The 12,803-nt window shown below is 55.4% G+C and overlaps 1 protein-coding gene across 1 annotated transcript in view; it reads left to right on the plus strand.

Moving 5' to 3' along the window:
• RPTOR (regulatory associated protein of MTOR complex 1) overlaps nt 1–2,645 on the plus strand; it is a 176,358-nt gene extending 173,713 nt beyond the window's left edge. Inside the window, exon 28 of the mRNA XM_032176974.2 lies at nt 544–2,645. Coding sequence (XP_032032865.1) covers nt 544–612 — 69 coding nt within the window. The 3' untranslated portion in view covers nt 613–2,645. The remainder of the gene's footprint in view (nt 1–543) is intronic.
• The last annotated feature ends 10,158 nt before the right edge of the window (nt 2,646–12,803 follow it).

The raw sequence follows: 12,803 nt of genomic DNA on the forward strand, positions 1-12,803 counted from the left end.
GGCCCTCACCCCGTCCCCTGTGCGGCCCTCACCCCGTGCCCTCTGCGGCCCTCACCCCGTCCCCTGTGCGGCCCTCACCCCGTCCCCTCTGCGGCCCTCACCCCGTGCCCTCTGCAGCCCTCACCCCGTCCCCTGTGTGGCCGGGCCCCACCTGCACGGCACCCTGGCCTTGGTTGCAGCGTCCCCACGTGGCTTCAGGCCGTTGTTTCTAGATTAGGATTCTGCCCACCTGCCACCTTGTGTTGTGAGGCTCCAGGCATACAGCTGTGCTGACATCAGATCCCAGAGCTGCCCCTGTGGGGCAGTCCCGAAAAAAACACGCAGGGCCCGGGGGCAGCTCCACACCCCTCACGGGGTGCACCAGGCACGGGCCCTGCAGAGGACTGGTGGGACCGGCCCAGCATTTCCGGGCCTGAGGTGGGCGCGGGGGTTCCTGAGACCCCGGCAGGAGCTGCCTAAGGATGCAGATTGGCCTGCGCCCCCCGCCCCCCACAGTGTCTGCCCACACCTGAACCCCTGCTCACCCCTTCTCTCTCCTCGCAGCCTCACCTGGCCGTGGGAAGCAACGACTACTACATCTCCGTGTACTCGGTGGAGAAGCGTGTCAGATAGCGGCATGACCCGGTCCCACCAGGCCACGGCCGCCTGCTGTACATAGTGAAGCCGCCACCCACCGGGGCACGGGACGTCGGCTGCTGCGGCCCCGCAGTGTGAACGTTGGCTGCTGCCTTAGCTGCTGATGACGGCAGGAGGGCCCTGCTACTCGCTTTTGTCTGTCTTCGCTGTCGTGTCCGGAATGTCAGGGAAGGGGAGGGCTCGGGTTGACGGCGGCTTCCCACTGAGCACCAGCATCCAGGTGCACCCGCACGGCCGCAGCGCCTCTGTCCCTCTCCTGTTCTGTGTTTCTCTGAGACGTTGAAAGGGGAAACACCTCATTTTATTTCCGTGTAATCAGAGCATTAGCTGCAGAAAAACCCCTAGACAGAGCCCTGGCAGAGAGGCAGGCACTGGGGCTCCTACGGGTCCCTGGGGCAGCTGTCCCCATCAAGCCAAGAGCGAGCGAGAGGCGCTGCCCCAGCCGGGCCCACCGCCTCTCACAGTGCACGCAAGCAGGGACATTTCCTAGCCGGCTGGGGGACACTGGAAATTCGGGAAACCAAGAGAGAGGAAGAAGGAGACACCCCTCCAGCTGGCGGGTGTGAAGGAAGCCACCCAGGGGGCCGGGCTGTCCTTGGCCGCTGGCAGCAGCACTGAACAGGAGGAGCGCAGCCCCTCCCCCACAGCCCACCCTCCCCACACCTCCAGGTCTCTAGACTCCAGTTTTGGCCCCTCTCACGCAGAGCTGTCAGCAGGGGCCGCTGTGGCCGTGCACAGGGGAGGCAGGTCCTTGGCAATGTAGCCCCTGCCTTAATCCACGGGGCTTCTTTCCCTCTGAAGGGCTGCTCTTCCCCGCAGGCGCAGGGACGGCAGCCCGGCCTGTGGTCTCCATGCCTGTGCCCGCACACGGGTGTAGCACACGCATGTGCAGGCACCACGGCCGGCACGTGGGGGCACACACATGGAGGCAGCGTGGTCTCCCTGCTCTGTCCGCACACATTCATCACACACAGGTGAGAGGCACTGCCGGGTCCCGGACGGCTCCGGGTGACACCAGCCCTGAGCCGCCCATGCTGATGCGACCTTGGCTTGTAGCTGGGCCTGTGGTGCAGACAGAAGCTGTGTGGACAGTCCCGCCCAGGAGGGGCCACAGGGCGTGTATGAGCAGTTTTGCAAACAGAACACAACCACAATGATGGTATTTTGAAAAGCATTTTTTCCATGTTCGTCGGGAATGAGGATTATTGAGAGGTGGAGGAGCCAGGTGGCTTCATTCTGGCGTTAAGAGGCCCATGACCGTGGGAGTGAGAGCTGGCGCAGTGAGGCCCGGCTCCCTTGCGGTGTGGCTGGCGGCCTACCGTGGCCAAGAGCATCTTCTGGGTGGATGGAACCCTGCCTGGTCACGTTTGTCCAGAGAAACACCTGGTCCTCAGGGGGCTGAGCTGGAGTCTGAGCTGGGGCTGGCCAGGACGTGACAAGGCAGGACAGAGGCGGCCCCTCCGCTGCTCCTTTTTGGAATGCAAGCTCTCACCAGAAGAAGGTTCCGGCACGAACCCCATCCCCACGTCTGGGCAGAGAGAGCAGGCCAGGTCCGGAAGGTGTAGAGAGTCCTGGCCTCACTCAGCTCACAGGGCATGCCAGGCGGCAACACCAGAATCTTCCAGAAGCCCAGCTCCACCCGCACACACAGCTTCCCATCCAGTCCTTCAACTCGATTCTTACCTAACGCGTTTCTGTTTGTTTTGAGACAAAATCACCACCTGTCAAAAGGCAGGTGGCTCCAGAGGGGTCAAGACCCCCTCGCCCCCACTCCACCCTGGAGCCCACCCCCGTGGGCACCGCGTGCCACCTGCACGTGGGCTGTCTTCACAGGTCTGATGCGAAAATTCAATCACGATGTTAACCAGAGCTCGAGAGAGCGCCGGCCTAAAGGTTCATTATCTCTATTTATTTTACCAAATGCGAATTGAGAAAGACTTTGACAAAACACGAAATGGCAATGTGAAGCTAAGAGCAGAGAGCGACAAACAGTAAACGACACCCGCAGACTCCGCGGCTGGCGGCTGTGTCTTTAAGGAAACTGCCTACCCCACCGCAGGGGGGCGTCGGTCAGAGCAGAGCTCTGGGGGGTGGGCGGACTTTGCCCAGGTCCCCCCTGCTGTCCCCAGGGCTACCAGCAGCTCTGCGTCCTGGGTGCTCTCCAGGCAGGCACTACAGCCATAGGGGGCCTGGCACGTCCAGGAGTGTGCAAAGGTCTCGGTCCTTGTCTCCTGGGCAGCAGCCTTTCTCCCAGGCAGTGCCCCCAGCCCTGTGGCACAGACCCCACATCAGGGAGCATACTGTGTGGCAAGAGCCGTCTTGTGACGTAGGCCGGACACGTTTCTTTCTCTTTAAAATGACAGTTATCCTCTCACCGTTAGAGGCCCCATTCAAGTCTGCATTGAAATCTGGGCCACGTCAGAGTTCCTGGGGGAGAAGCCGCTTCCCCGCTTCTCCCCACTTCTGGAGGTCCCCAGTCTTCTTGGCTCGTGTTCCCTTCCTCCACTTCAGGGCCTCTGACCCATGCCCCCTGTCATTTCTCCTCCTCAGGCCACAAGTGTTTCTAGGCCTAGGGGCCGTGCCTCCCTCAGGCTGTGCGGGTCCTTAGTGCTAATCACATCTGCACATCCCTCTGGCCAACTCTTTTTGGGTTTGCTTTTTGTTTTGAGATGGAGTCTCACGCTGTCACCCAGGCTGGAGTGCAGTGGTGCGATCTTGGCTCACCTCAACCTCCGCCTCCTTGGTTCAAGCGATTCTCCTGCCTCAGCCTCTTGAGTAACTGGGATTACAGGTGCGTGCCACCACACCCAGCTAATTTTTATATTTTTAGTGGAGACGGGGTTCTGCCATGTTGGCCAGGCTGGTTTCGAACGTTTGACCTCGGGTGATCCACCTGCCTCAGCCTCCCAGCGTGAGCCACCATGCCTGTCCCCATCTGGCCAATTCTTGAAAGTCTCCTATTTCCACATCACACTCTGCTCTGCAGGCCATGGCCTGTCCCTTGAGCTTCTTCCCAAGCAGGAAGGTCTGTGCAGGGATTGGGAGCTGGGGAGAATGTTCTGGAAGCCACAGCAGAGGCAACAGGCCTGGGCATAGTCCTGCAGGGCGAGTGGGAGGCAAGGGTCCATGGGGATGGTCATGTCAGCCAGCCTTCGCCACCTCAGGGGCCTGACTTCCTGGAGAGCTTGGGAACAGGCTCTCGTGCCCCCGGCCCCTCTCACCTGCCGACCAGAAATTGGGTCTAGGGCACTGAGTAACTTGCCTAAAGCCCTGCCTGTTGGGTGGTGGCAGGGACTGGGGTCCTAACCCCACCCCAAGGCCATGTGCGGAGACCTTTGCTCCACCCCTCGGGCGGGGGGGTGTGTTGGGGCTGGGGGAGCCACGCACTCAGGACCTGCAGGTGCTGCTTGTGCAAGCCCCGCCCTGCCCCGGAGCAGGCCGGTGGGAGTGGCAGCTTGGGACTCAGATGCACCAGGGTGATACGCAGAGCCACCAGCCCCACTGCGCATGCCAAGGGGGCGCCTGCTACCCGCTGGGCCCCCACCCACCACGGCCTCATCACCAAGGCTCGTGGCTCCTCGAGGACGTCCCCTCTCGCTCAGCGCTGCACTGAATGGCCCTTCAGGGCTTTCCTCGTGTTCATGTCATTCCTTGTTCAGGATAGATTCTGGCACCTGCTGCAGCCTGGGCCCTCCTCACTGAGCCCGACTTGCCTGCCTCCCTCCTCCACTTTTTTTTTTCTTTTTTTGACAGGGTCTCACTGTCACCCAGGCTAGAGTGCAGGGGTGTGATCATGGCCATTGCAGCTTTGACCTAGGCTCAAGCAATCCTCCCACCTCAGCCTCCTGAGTAGCTGGGACCACAGGCATGCGCCACCACACTCGGCTAATTTTTGTTTACTTTTTGTAGAGACAGGACTCGGTCTCACTTTGTGGCCCAGGCTGGCTTCAAACTCTGGATTCAGGGGATCCTGCTGCCTCGGCTTCCCAAAGCTCTGGGATTGCAGGTGTGAGCCCCACGCTGGCCCCTCCTCCACTTTTAAGGACCCTGTGATTACACTGGGCCCCCCGGGATGCTCCAGGGTCACCGCCCTAGTTTAAAGTCAGCTGATCCAACCTTCTTTTCATCTGCAACCTGTATCCCCCAAGCCAGGTAGTCACAGGCTCCCACTAGGATGTGGACATCGTTAGGGGATGCTATGCTGCCAACCAACCCCTGTCTACAAGCCAAAGACCATCCCACCAGGTAGAGCCCACGAACACTCAGGGGTCTTGGGCAGGAGGTGGGTGGACACAGGGCGGGAAGGAGATGCTCAGTGGGGTTGGGGGAAGCACTGGCCCCAATGGGTCTCCCAGATCTTGGGGCCAAGGCATGGGGAGCTGGCACCATGTCCAGGTCCTTGGGGCTGTCGATAAACAAGTGGATCCCCCATGACACAGCAGCTGCTCCCAAGCCCCAGCCGGGGCCGGAACGCAGGGCACGAGCAGTTGCCGTGGAATCCTGGAATCCCGCGCTGAGTTGCAGTTTGTTTCAGGCAAGGACGCCCGGCACTCACGCAGCTGTGCCGGGCGGGCTCCTGTTGAGAGAGTCATATTTTTCCCATTAGCATCAGTTTTTCTGTCACCGAGATGAGTACAAATCGAGTTCTCGTAAACATGGGGATGGGCACACGGCAGAAGCCAGCCTCGGGAGGCGAGGGCTGAGCCAGGTCCACACCTGCCCCTGCCACTGCCGGACCCCACGTGGCCGTGGTGAAGGGGCCAGGCCTGGTGACGCCATGAAGAGGAATGCTCGGCCTTCTGGCGAGGGGCCGGTGAGGGCCGGGGTGGCCACAGGGGCTGTCCTGTGCCCATGGGAGCGCCAGCCACTGAGGCTGCCTCTCATGGGGGCTCCCGCTCAGCATGGCTCTGCTGGGTGAGACTGTAGGCACCTGCCAGATGGGCAGCTGTGGCCTCCAACACACGTCTGTGCCTGGCCCCCTTCCAGGGGTCTCGGCAGATAGCCCTCGGGAGGCGGCCGAGCAGTTGGCCTCTGGGGGTCTGTGTCTCAGATTCAGTTACCGGGTGGTCCAGAGCCCACACGTCCCCAGACAGGACAGAGCCTCAGAGTCAGGCACAGACCAGGAAGGAACCCTTGAAGGACACAGGGTGGGCGGGGAGGCCAGGGCAGGGGCCGAGCAGGACCTCCCACATCTGCCTGCGGAAGCCCCTGCACCTGGGCCTGCGGGTGTACTTGGAGACAGGGCCTTTGCACGGGTGAGTATGGTGACATGAGGTCACCGGGGTGGCCCTAATGCAATAGGACTGGTGTCCTTATGAGAAGGAAGATTAGGACACAGCTGTGCACAGAGGGATGGCCACATGAGGACACAGCCTACCTGCCAGGGAGAGTGGTCCCAGAAGAAGATCGCCCAGAGGCCCCTCTGTCTCCAAGTCCGGCCTCCAGACAGGGTGGGTGGAGAGGGAATACAGGCCTGCCACTCAGGCTGCTGGGCCCACGGTGGTTTGCTAGATGGCCCTGGGACACTGGCGCCACTGTGGCACCTCCAAGCCCCAGCCTGTACCTCACCTTAACGTGGGGATGGTTACTGCAGGCATGAGTGCTGTGAGCACCAAACAAGACCATAGAAGCTTCCAGAACGGCACTGACACCAGGAGGCACCTGATGGACACTGTTCGAGGTCACCTGAGGACTTCTCCACAACTGCAGGTGCCACAGGGCTTGGGAGCTGGGAATAACACAGCTCTTTGCCACAGCTCAGCCTATGCCAAGTCCCAGGGCCGCACGGTACCCGCCTGGACCATCAGAGGAGAGCAGACCCTGAGTTGGGCCCGGTCACCTGGTGCCACCCAGCTGAGGCCACGTCCTATCAGTGGCTCCCGAGCTGGAGGAGGAAGAGCCCCACTGCGTGGGCCTGTCTGTCCTTCCCCCTCCTCCACCCTCCACCTTGGGAAGGAGCCTCACTGCGGCTGTCGGGGCGGCTTCCCTGCCCATCCCATCCTCCCTTCCCGTGCCCACCCTGTCCGCCTGACTGCCGCCACCTCTGCATAATGAGCTAGGGGTCCCTCCTCCTCAGCCCCACAGTCCCCGCGCTGGCCCTGCCATCCCAGGGGCAGGAGCAGCCACAGGGCTCCTGGGGCTCTGAGGCTCCATCTGCTGTCGTGTGACCCAGGCACCAGTGTCCACAGAACACAGGACGAGTTACACGCCCAGCCCCGCCACACCACTGTGAGGCAGAGAAGGCATGGCGTGCCCTGACTCCTGGTGGAGGGCTGCAACCATGGAAGGTGCTGGATGCACCTACTCTGCCCTGCTGCCTGGAAGGGGGTTCTCTGCTCCCCAGGGCCGGGGGGCCATGAGTTCACCTCTGTCATCAGTGTCAGCACGACAAACCCCCCTGGTGCCGCTCACAGCAGGATCCCACATCCCAGGCCAGCCCCCTCTGCCACACCACCCACCTCACAGCCAGAGGTGGGAACAGCAACTCTGGGGAGAACTGGGGGTGCCGTGGCCACCGGGTCCCTGAGGCTTATGGAGGAGAGCGAGGCGAGGAGAACCTTGGAGCTGGGCCCTGACTTGGGAAGCAAGCACTCGCCCTTTGCAGCTGCGGAGCCGTCCTGATGGGCAGGCAGGGGCGGGGTCGCTGTGTAGCTGTGCAGGGAGCGCTCTAAGGGGGGGTCTGTCACCAGCTCCCAAGCTCGTGGGTTCTCCCAAGATTCTTGTGGCGCATGATTCATTGTCCTTCTTAACAGCATCGCTGAAAGGAGAAAAGGCCCTTTGGAAATGGGTCGCAGTCCCTGGACGTGTCTCTTGGAGCACAGGCCCCTCGGTTCCCACCTGGCAAATCAGGCTTCATGGCCAGGCAGCCCATGCGCTCCACCCCCTCCCCTGCCAGCCTGCACGTCCTCCCCCATCGTCCATGCAGCCCCTGAGACGCCCGCTGTCCCTGGCCCTGGGTCCTGATGTGGCGGGAAAGGCAGTTCAGGACTCCCCACCTCCCACCTCAAAAAAAAAAAGGGGGGGGAGGAGACTGGCCACCCCGAGGCTCTGCAGGGAAGAAGGTGACAGAGGCCAACAACCACAATCAAAGGCAAAGTGGGACCCATGTGGGTGGTTTTTGGGTTTTTTCATTTTTTTGAGACAGAGTCTCACTCTGTCGCCCAGGCTGGAGAGCAGTGGTGCGACCTCGGCTCACTGCAACCTCCACCTCCCGGGTTCACGCCATTCTCCTGCCTCAGCCCCCCGAGTGGTTGGGACTATAGGCGCCCACCACCACGCTCGGCTAATTGTTTTTTTGTTTTGTTTTGTTTTGTTTTGTATTTTTAGTAGAGACGGGGTTTCACTGTGTTAGCCAGGATGGTCTTGATCTCCTGACCTCGTGATCCGCCCGCCTCAGCCTCCCAAAGTGCTGGGATTACAGGCATGAGCCACCCCGCCCAGCCTTTTTTTTTTTTTTTGAGATGGGAGTCTCACTCTGTCACCCAGGCTGGAGTGCGGCGGCACAATCTCATCTCACTGCAACCTCCGCCTTCCAAGTTCAAGTGATTCTTGTGCCTCAGCCTCCCGAGTAGCTAGGATTACAGGCGTGCACCACCATGCCTAGCTTATTTTTGTATTTTTCATAAAGAAGGGATTTTGCCATGTTGGCCAGCCTGGTATCAAACTCCTGACCTCGTGATCTGCCCGCCTCGGCCTCCCAAAGTGCTGGGATTACAGGCGTGAGCCACTGCACCCGGCCATGGGTTTGCTTCTGTTTTACTTTTAAAAACTTTTTGGTCTGGGAGAAAAATGACACACCAGCAATGAACAATCTGAAAAGGAAATTAAGAAACCAATTCTTTTTACAATAGGATGCAAAAGAATAAAATACCTAGAAACAAATTTGACAAGGGAAATGAAAGACTTTGACACTGAAAACTACAAAACATTGCTGAAAGTAAGAGGCCCTAAATAGATGGAAAGACATCACACATTCATGGATTGGATGACCTAGTATTGTTAAGTTAGCAATACACCCCACAATGATCTACAGATTCAAGGCAATCTCTATCAAAATTCCAATGGCCTTTTTCACAGAAATAGAAAAACCAGGCTAGGCATAGTGGCTCACATCTGTAATCCCAACACTTTGGGAGGCAGAGGCAGGTGGATTGCTTGAGCCTAGGAATTCAAGACCAGCCTGGACAACATAACCCCCACTCTACAAAAAATACAAAAGTTAGGCCGGGCGCGGTGGCTCACGCCTGTAATCCCAGCACTTTGGGAGGCTGAGACGGGCAGATCACAAGGTCAGGAGATGGAGATGGTCCTGGCTAATAACGGTGAAACCCCGTCTCTACTAAAAATACAAAAAATTAGCCGGGCATGGTTGTAGACGCCTGTAGTCCCAGCTACTCGGGAGGCTGAGGCAGAAGAATGGCCTGAACCCGGGAGGCAGAGCTTCAAGTGAGCCGAGATCACGCCACTGCACTCCAGCCTGGGCAACAGAGCGAGACTCCATCTCAAAAAAAAAAAAAAAAAAGCCAGGCATGCTGGCGTAGTCATCCCAGCTCCTCAGGAGGCTGAAGCAGGAGGATCACAGCTACTTGGGAGGCTGAGGCAGGAGGATCACTTGTCCCTAAGAGGTTAATACTTCAGCGAGCCATCATCACACCACTGCACTCCAGCCTGGGTGACAGTGAGACCCTGTCTCCAAAAAGAAAAAGAAAAAAGAAAAACCAATCCTCAAATTGATATGGAACTACAAGGGGCCCCAAATAGCCAGAACAATATTGTAAAAGAATTATAATATCATAAAATAATATTGTAAAATAATTTTCTTCTTGCAAAAGAAAATATTAGCCACATGTAGTGGCTTGTGCCTGTAGTCCCAGCTACTGAGGAGGCTGAGGCAGGAGGATCTCTTGAGGCCGGGAAGGGAGTCCAGCCTGGGCAACATAGGAGATGTCATCTCTAAAAAGTAAAGAAGAAATAGTGTTGGTGTGGGGAGGAAGAAATTCAAGGATTCACATTTCTCAATCTCGAAACGTACTACAAAGCTGCAGTAATCAAAACTATGTGGTACTGGCATGGAATAGACGTACGGAGCAATAGAATAAAACAGAAAGCCCAGAAATAAACCCAAAGATCTACTATGACTGATTGATTTTTGCAAGGGTGACAAGACCATTCAGTGGATAAAGGGTAAAGAATGGCCTTTTTAACAAATGATGCGGGGGCAGTTGGAGATTTACATGCCAAAAACAATGAAGCTGGACTCTTACCTCACACCATATGTTGAAAACTAATTCAAAGTGGATCAATGACCTAAACACATGAACTAAAATTATAAAACAGCTAGAAAAAAACATAGAAGTAAATTTTAATGACCCTGGATTTGGCAATGGATTCTTAGATTTGACACCAAAAGAAAAAAATAGATAAATCAGACTTCATGAAAATGAAAAACTTTTGTGCGTCAGAAGACATTATCCTGCCAGGCACAGTGGCTCAGGCTGTAATCCCAGATCTTTGGGAGGCTGAGGCAGGAGGATTGCCTGAGCCCAGGAGTTCAAGATTCAAGACCAGCCTGGGCAACATAGCAAGACGTTGTCTCTACAAATTTAAAAAAAAAAAAATAGCCGGTTGTAGTGTCACATGGTTGTGGTCCCAGCTACTTGGAAGGCTGAGGCGGGAGAATCACTTGAGCCTGGGAGGTTGAGGCTGCAGTGAGCTATGATCACGCCACTGCACTCCAACCTGGGTGACAGAGCCAGACCCCTGTCTCAAAAAAGAATGTGAAAAGACAACCTACAGAAATGGATTAAACTATTTGTAAATAATGTACGTGATAAGGGTTTAATATCCAGAATATATAAAGAATTCTTACAACTCAACAACAGAAAGACAAACAACCCAGGCCAGGCACAGGAGTTCACACCTGTAATTCCAACATTTTGGGAGGCCAAGGCAGGCAGACCACTTGAGGCCAGGAGTGCAAGACCAGCCTGGCCAACATGGTGAAACCCTGTCTCTATTAAAAACACAAAAATTAGCCGGGCATGGTGGTGGACGCCTGTCGTCCCAGCTACTCAGGAGGCTGAGGCAGGAGAATCGCTGGAACTCAGGAGGCGGAGGCTGTAGTGAGCCAAGATTTTGCCACTGCACTCCAGCCTGGGTGAAAGAACAAGTCTCCATCTCAAAAAAAAAATAATAATAATAAGCCGGGCACAGTGGCTCATGCCTGTAATCCCAGCACTTTGGGAGGCCGAGGCAGGCAGATCACAAGGTCAAGAGATTGAGACCATGCTGGCGAACATGGTGAAACCCCATCTCGACTAAAAATACAAAAATTAGCTGGGTATGGTGGTGCGCACCTGTAGTCCCAGCTACTCGGGAAGCTGAGGCAGGAGAATCACTTGAACCAGGGAGGCGGAGGTTGCAGTGAGCCGAGATCGTGCCACTGCACTCCAGCCTGGTGACAGAGTGAGACTCTGTCTCCAAAAAAAATAAAAATAAAAAATAAAAATAAAAAAAAAAGACAAACGACCTAATTTTAAAATGGTCAAAGGATTTAAATACCTTCTCCAAAGCAGGTGAAAAACGGCCAATAAGCACGTGAAAAGATGCTCATTACCAACCATTAGGGAAATGGACATGAAAACTACAATGAGGTTCCTTCACACCTACTAGGATGGCTTTAATTTAGAAAGAAAACCAGCTTTTGGCAACTCTCTTCAGTCGTCCCGAATCCTGGTTCATCTGACACCAGCTGCCTTCACCATACCCTGAAGTTCCACCCCAACAAGAGCAAAGTCGTATACCTGAGGTGCAGTGGGGGCAAAGTCGGTGCCACATCTGCACTGGCCCCCAAGACCGGCCCTCTGGGTCTCTCTCCAAAAAAGGCTGGTGATGACATTGCCAAGGCAACCGGTGACTGGAAGGGTCTGAGGATTACAGTGAAACTGACCATTCAGAACAGACAGGCCCAGATTGAGGTGGTGACTTCTGCCTCTGCCCTGATCGTCAAAGCCCTCAAGGAACTGCCAGGAGACAGAAAGAAACAGAAAAACATTAAACACAGTGGAAATATCACTTTTGATGAGATTGTCAACATTGCTGCACAGATGCGGCACTGACCTTTAGCCAGAGAACTCTCTGGAACCATTAAAAAGATCCTGGGGACTGCCCAGTCTCTGGGCTGCAATGCTGATGGCCTCCATCCTCATGACATCATAGGTGACATCAACAGTGGTGCCAGGGAATTCCCAGCTAGTTAAGAAGCACAAAGGAAGATATTTCAATAAAGGATCATTTGACAATTAAAAAAAAAAAAGAAAACCAGAAAATCACAAGGGTTGGTGAAGATGTGGACAAATCGAAACCTTCCTGCATTGCTGGTGAAAATGGAAAATGGTGCTGCCACTGGGGAAAATTGTTCGGCGGTTCCTCAAGAAGTTAAGCACAGGATCGGCATTGGACCCAGCAATTCCACTCCCAGATATATACCCAAGAGAAATTAAAACATGTCCATGCAGAAATTTGTACAGGAATATTTATAGGACATTATTCATAATGGCCAAAAGGCAGAAACCACAAAAGGTCCAACAACAAATGAATGGATAAACACAATGTGGTATATTCATACGGTGGAATATTATGCAGCCTTGAAAAGGAAGCACTGAAGCTGTGATGAGGATGCCTCCTGCAAACACATGGAATGAAAGAGGCCAGATTCCAGAGGCCGTATTGTGCAATTCCTTTTATATGACATATCCAGAATAGGTAAAACCAGCCCAACTGCAGAAAGGAGACTGGTGGTACCCAGGGGTGGGGGGAGAGGAGGAATGAGGGGTGCCACTTAGTATTTTTCTTTTCTTTTCTTTTCTTTTTTTTTTTCTTTTTTTGAGATGGAGTTTTGCTGTCATTGCCCAGGCTGGAGTGCAATGGCGTGATCCCAGCTCACTGCAACTAATTTTGTATTTTTAGTAGAGACTGAGTTTCTCCATGTTGGTCAGGCTGGTCTCAAACTCCCAACCTCAGGTGATCTGCCTGCCTCAGCCTCCCAGAGTGCTGGGATTACAGGCATGAGCCACCTAGCCCGGCCCTTACTGAGTATTTTTCTGGGGTGATTAAAATGTTTTGACACCAGATAGAGAAGGTGGTTGTACAACATTGTGAATACACTA

Source organism: Hylobates moloch, unplaced genomic scaffold (assembly GCF_009828535.3).
Source record: "Hylobates moloch isolate HMO894 unplaced genomic scaffold, HMol_V3 SCAFFOLD_15, whole genome shotgun sequence".
Classification (NCBI taxonomy): domain Eukaryota; kingdom Metazoa; phylum Chordata; class Mammalia; order Primates; family Hylobatidae; genus Hylobates; species Hylobates moloch.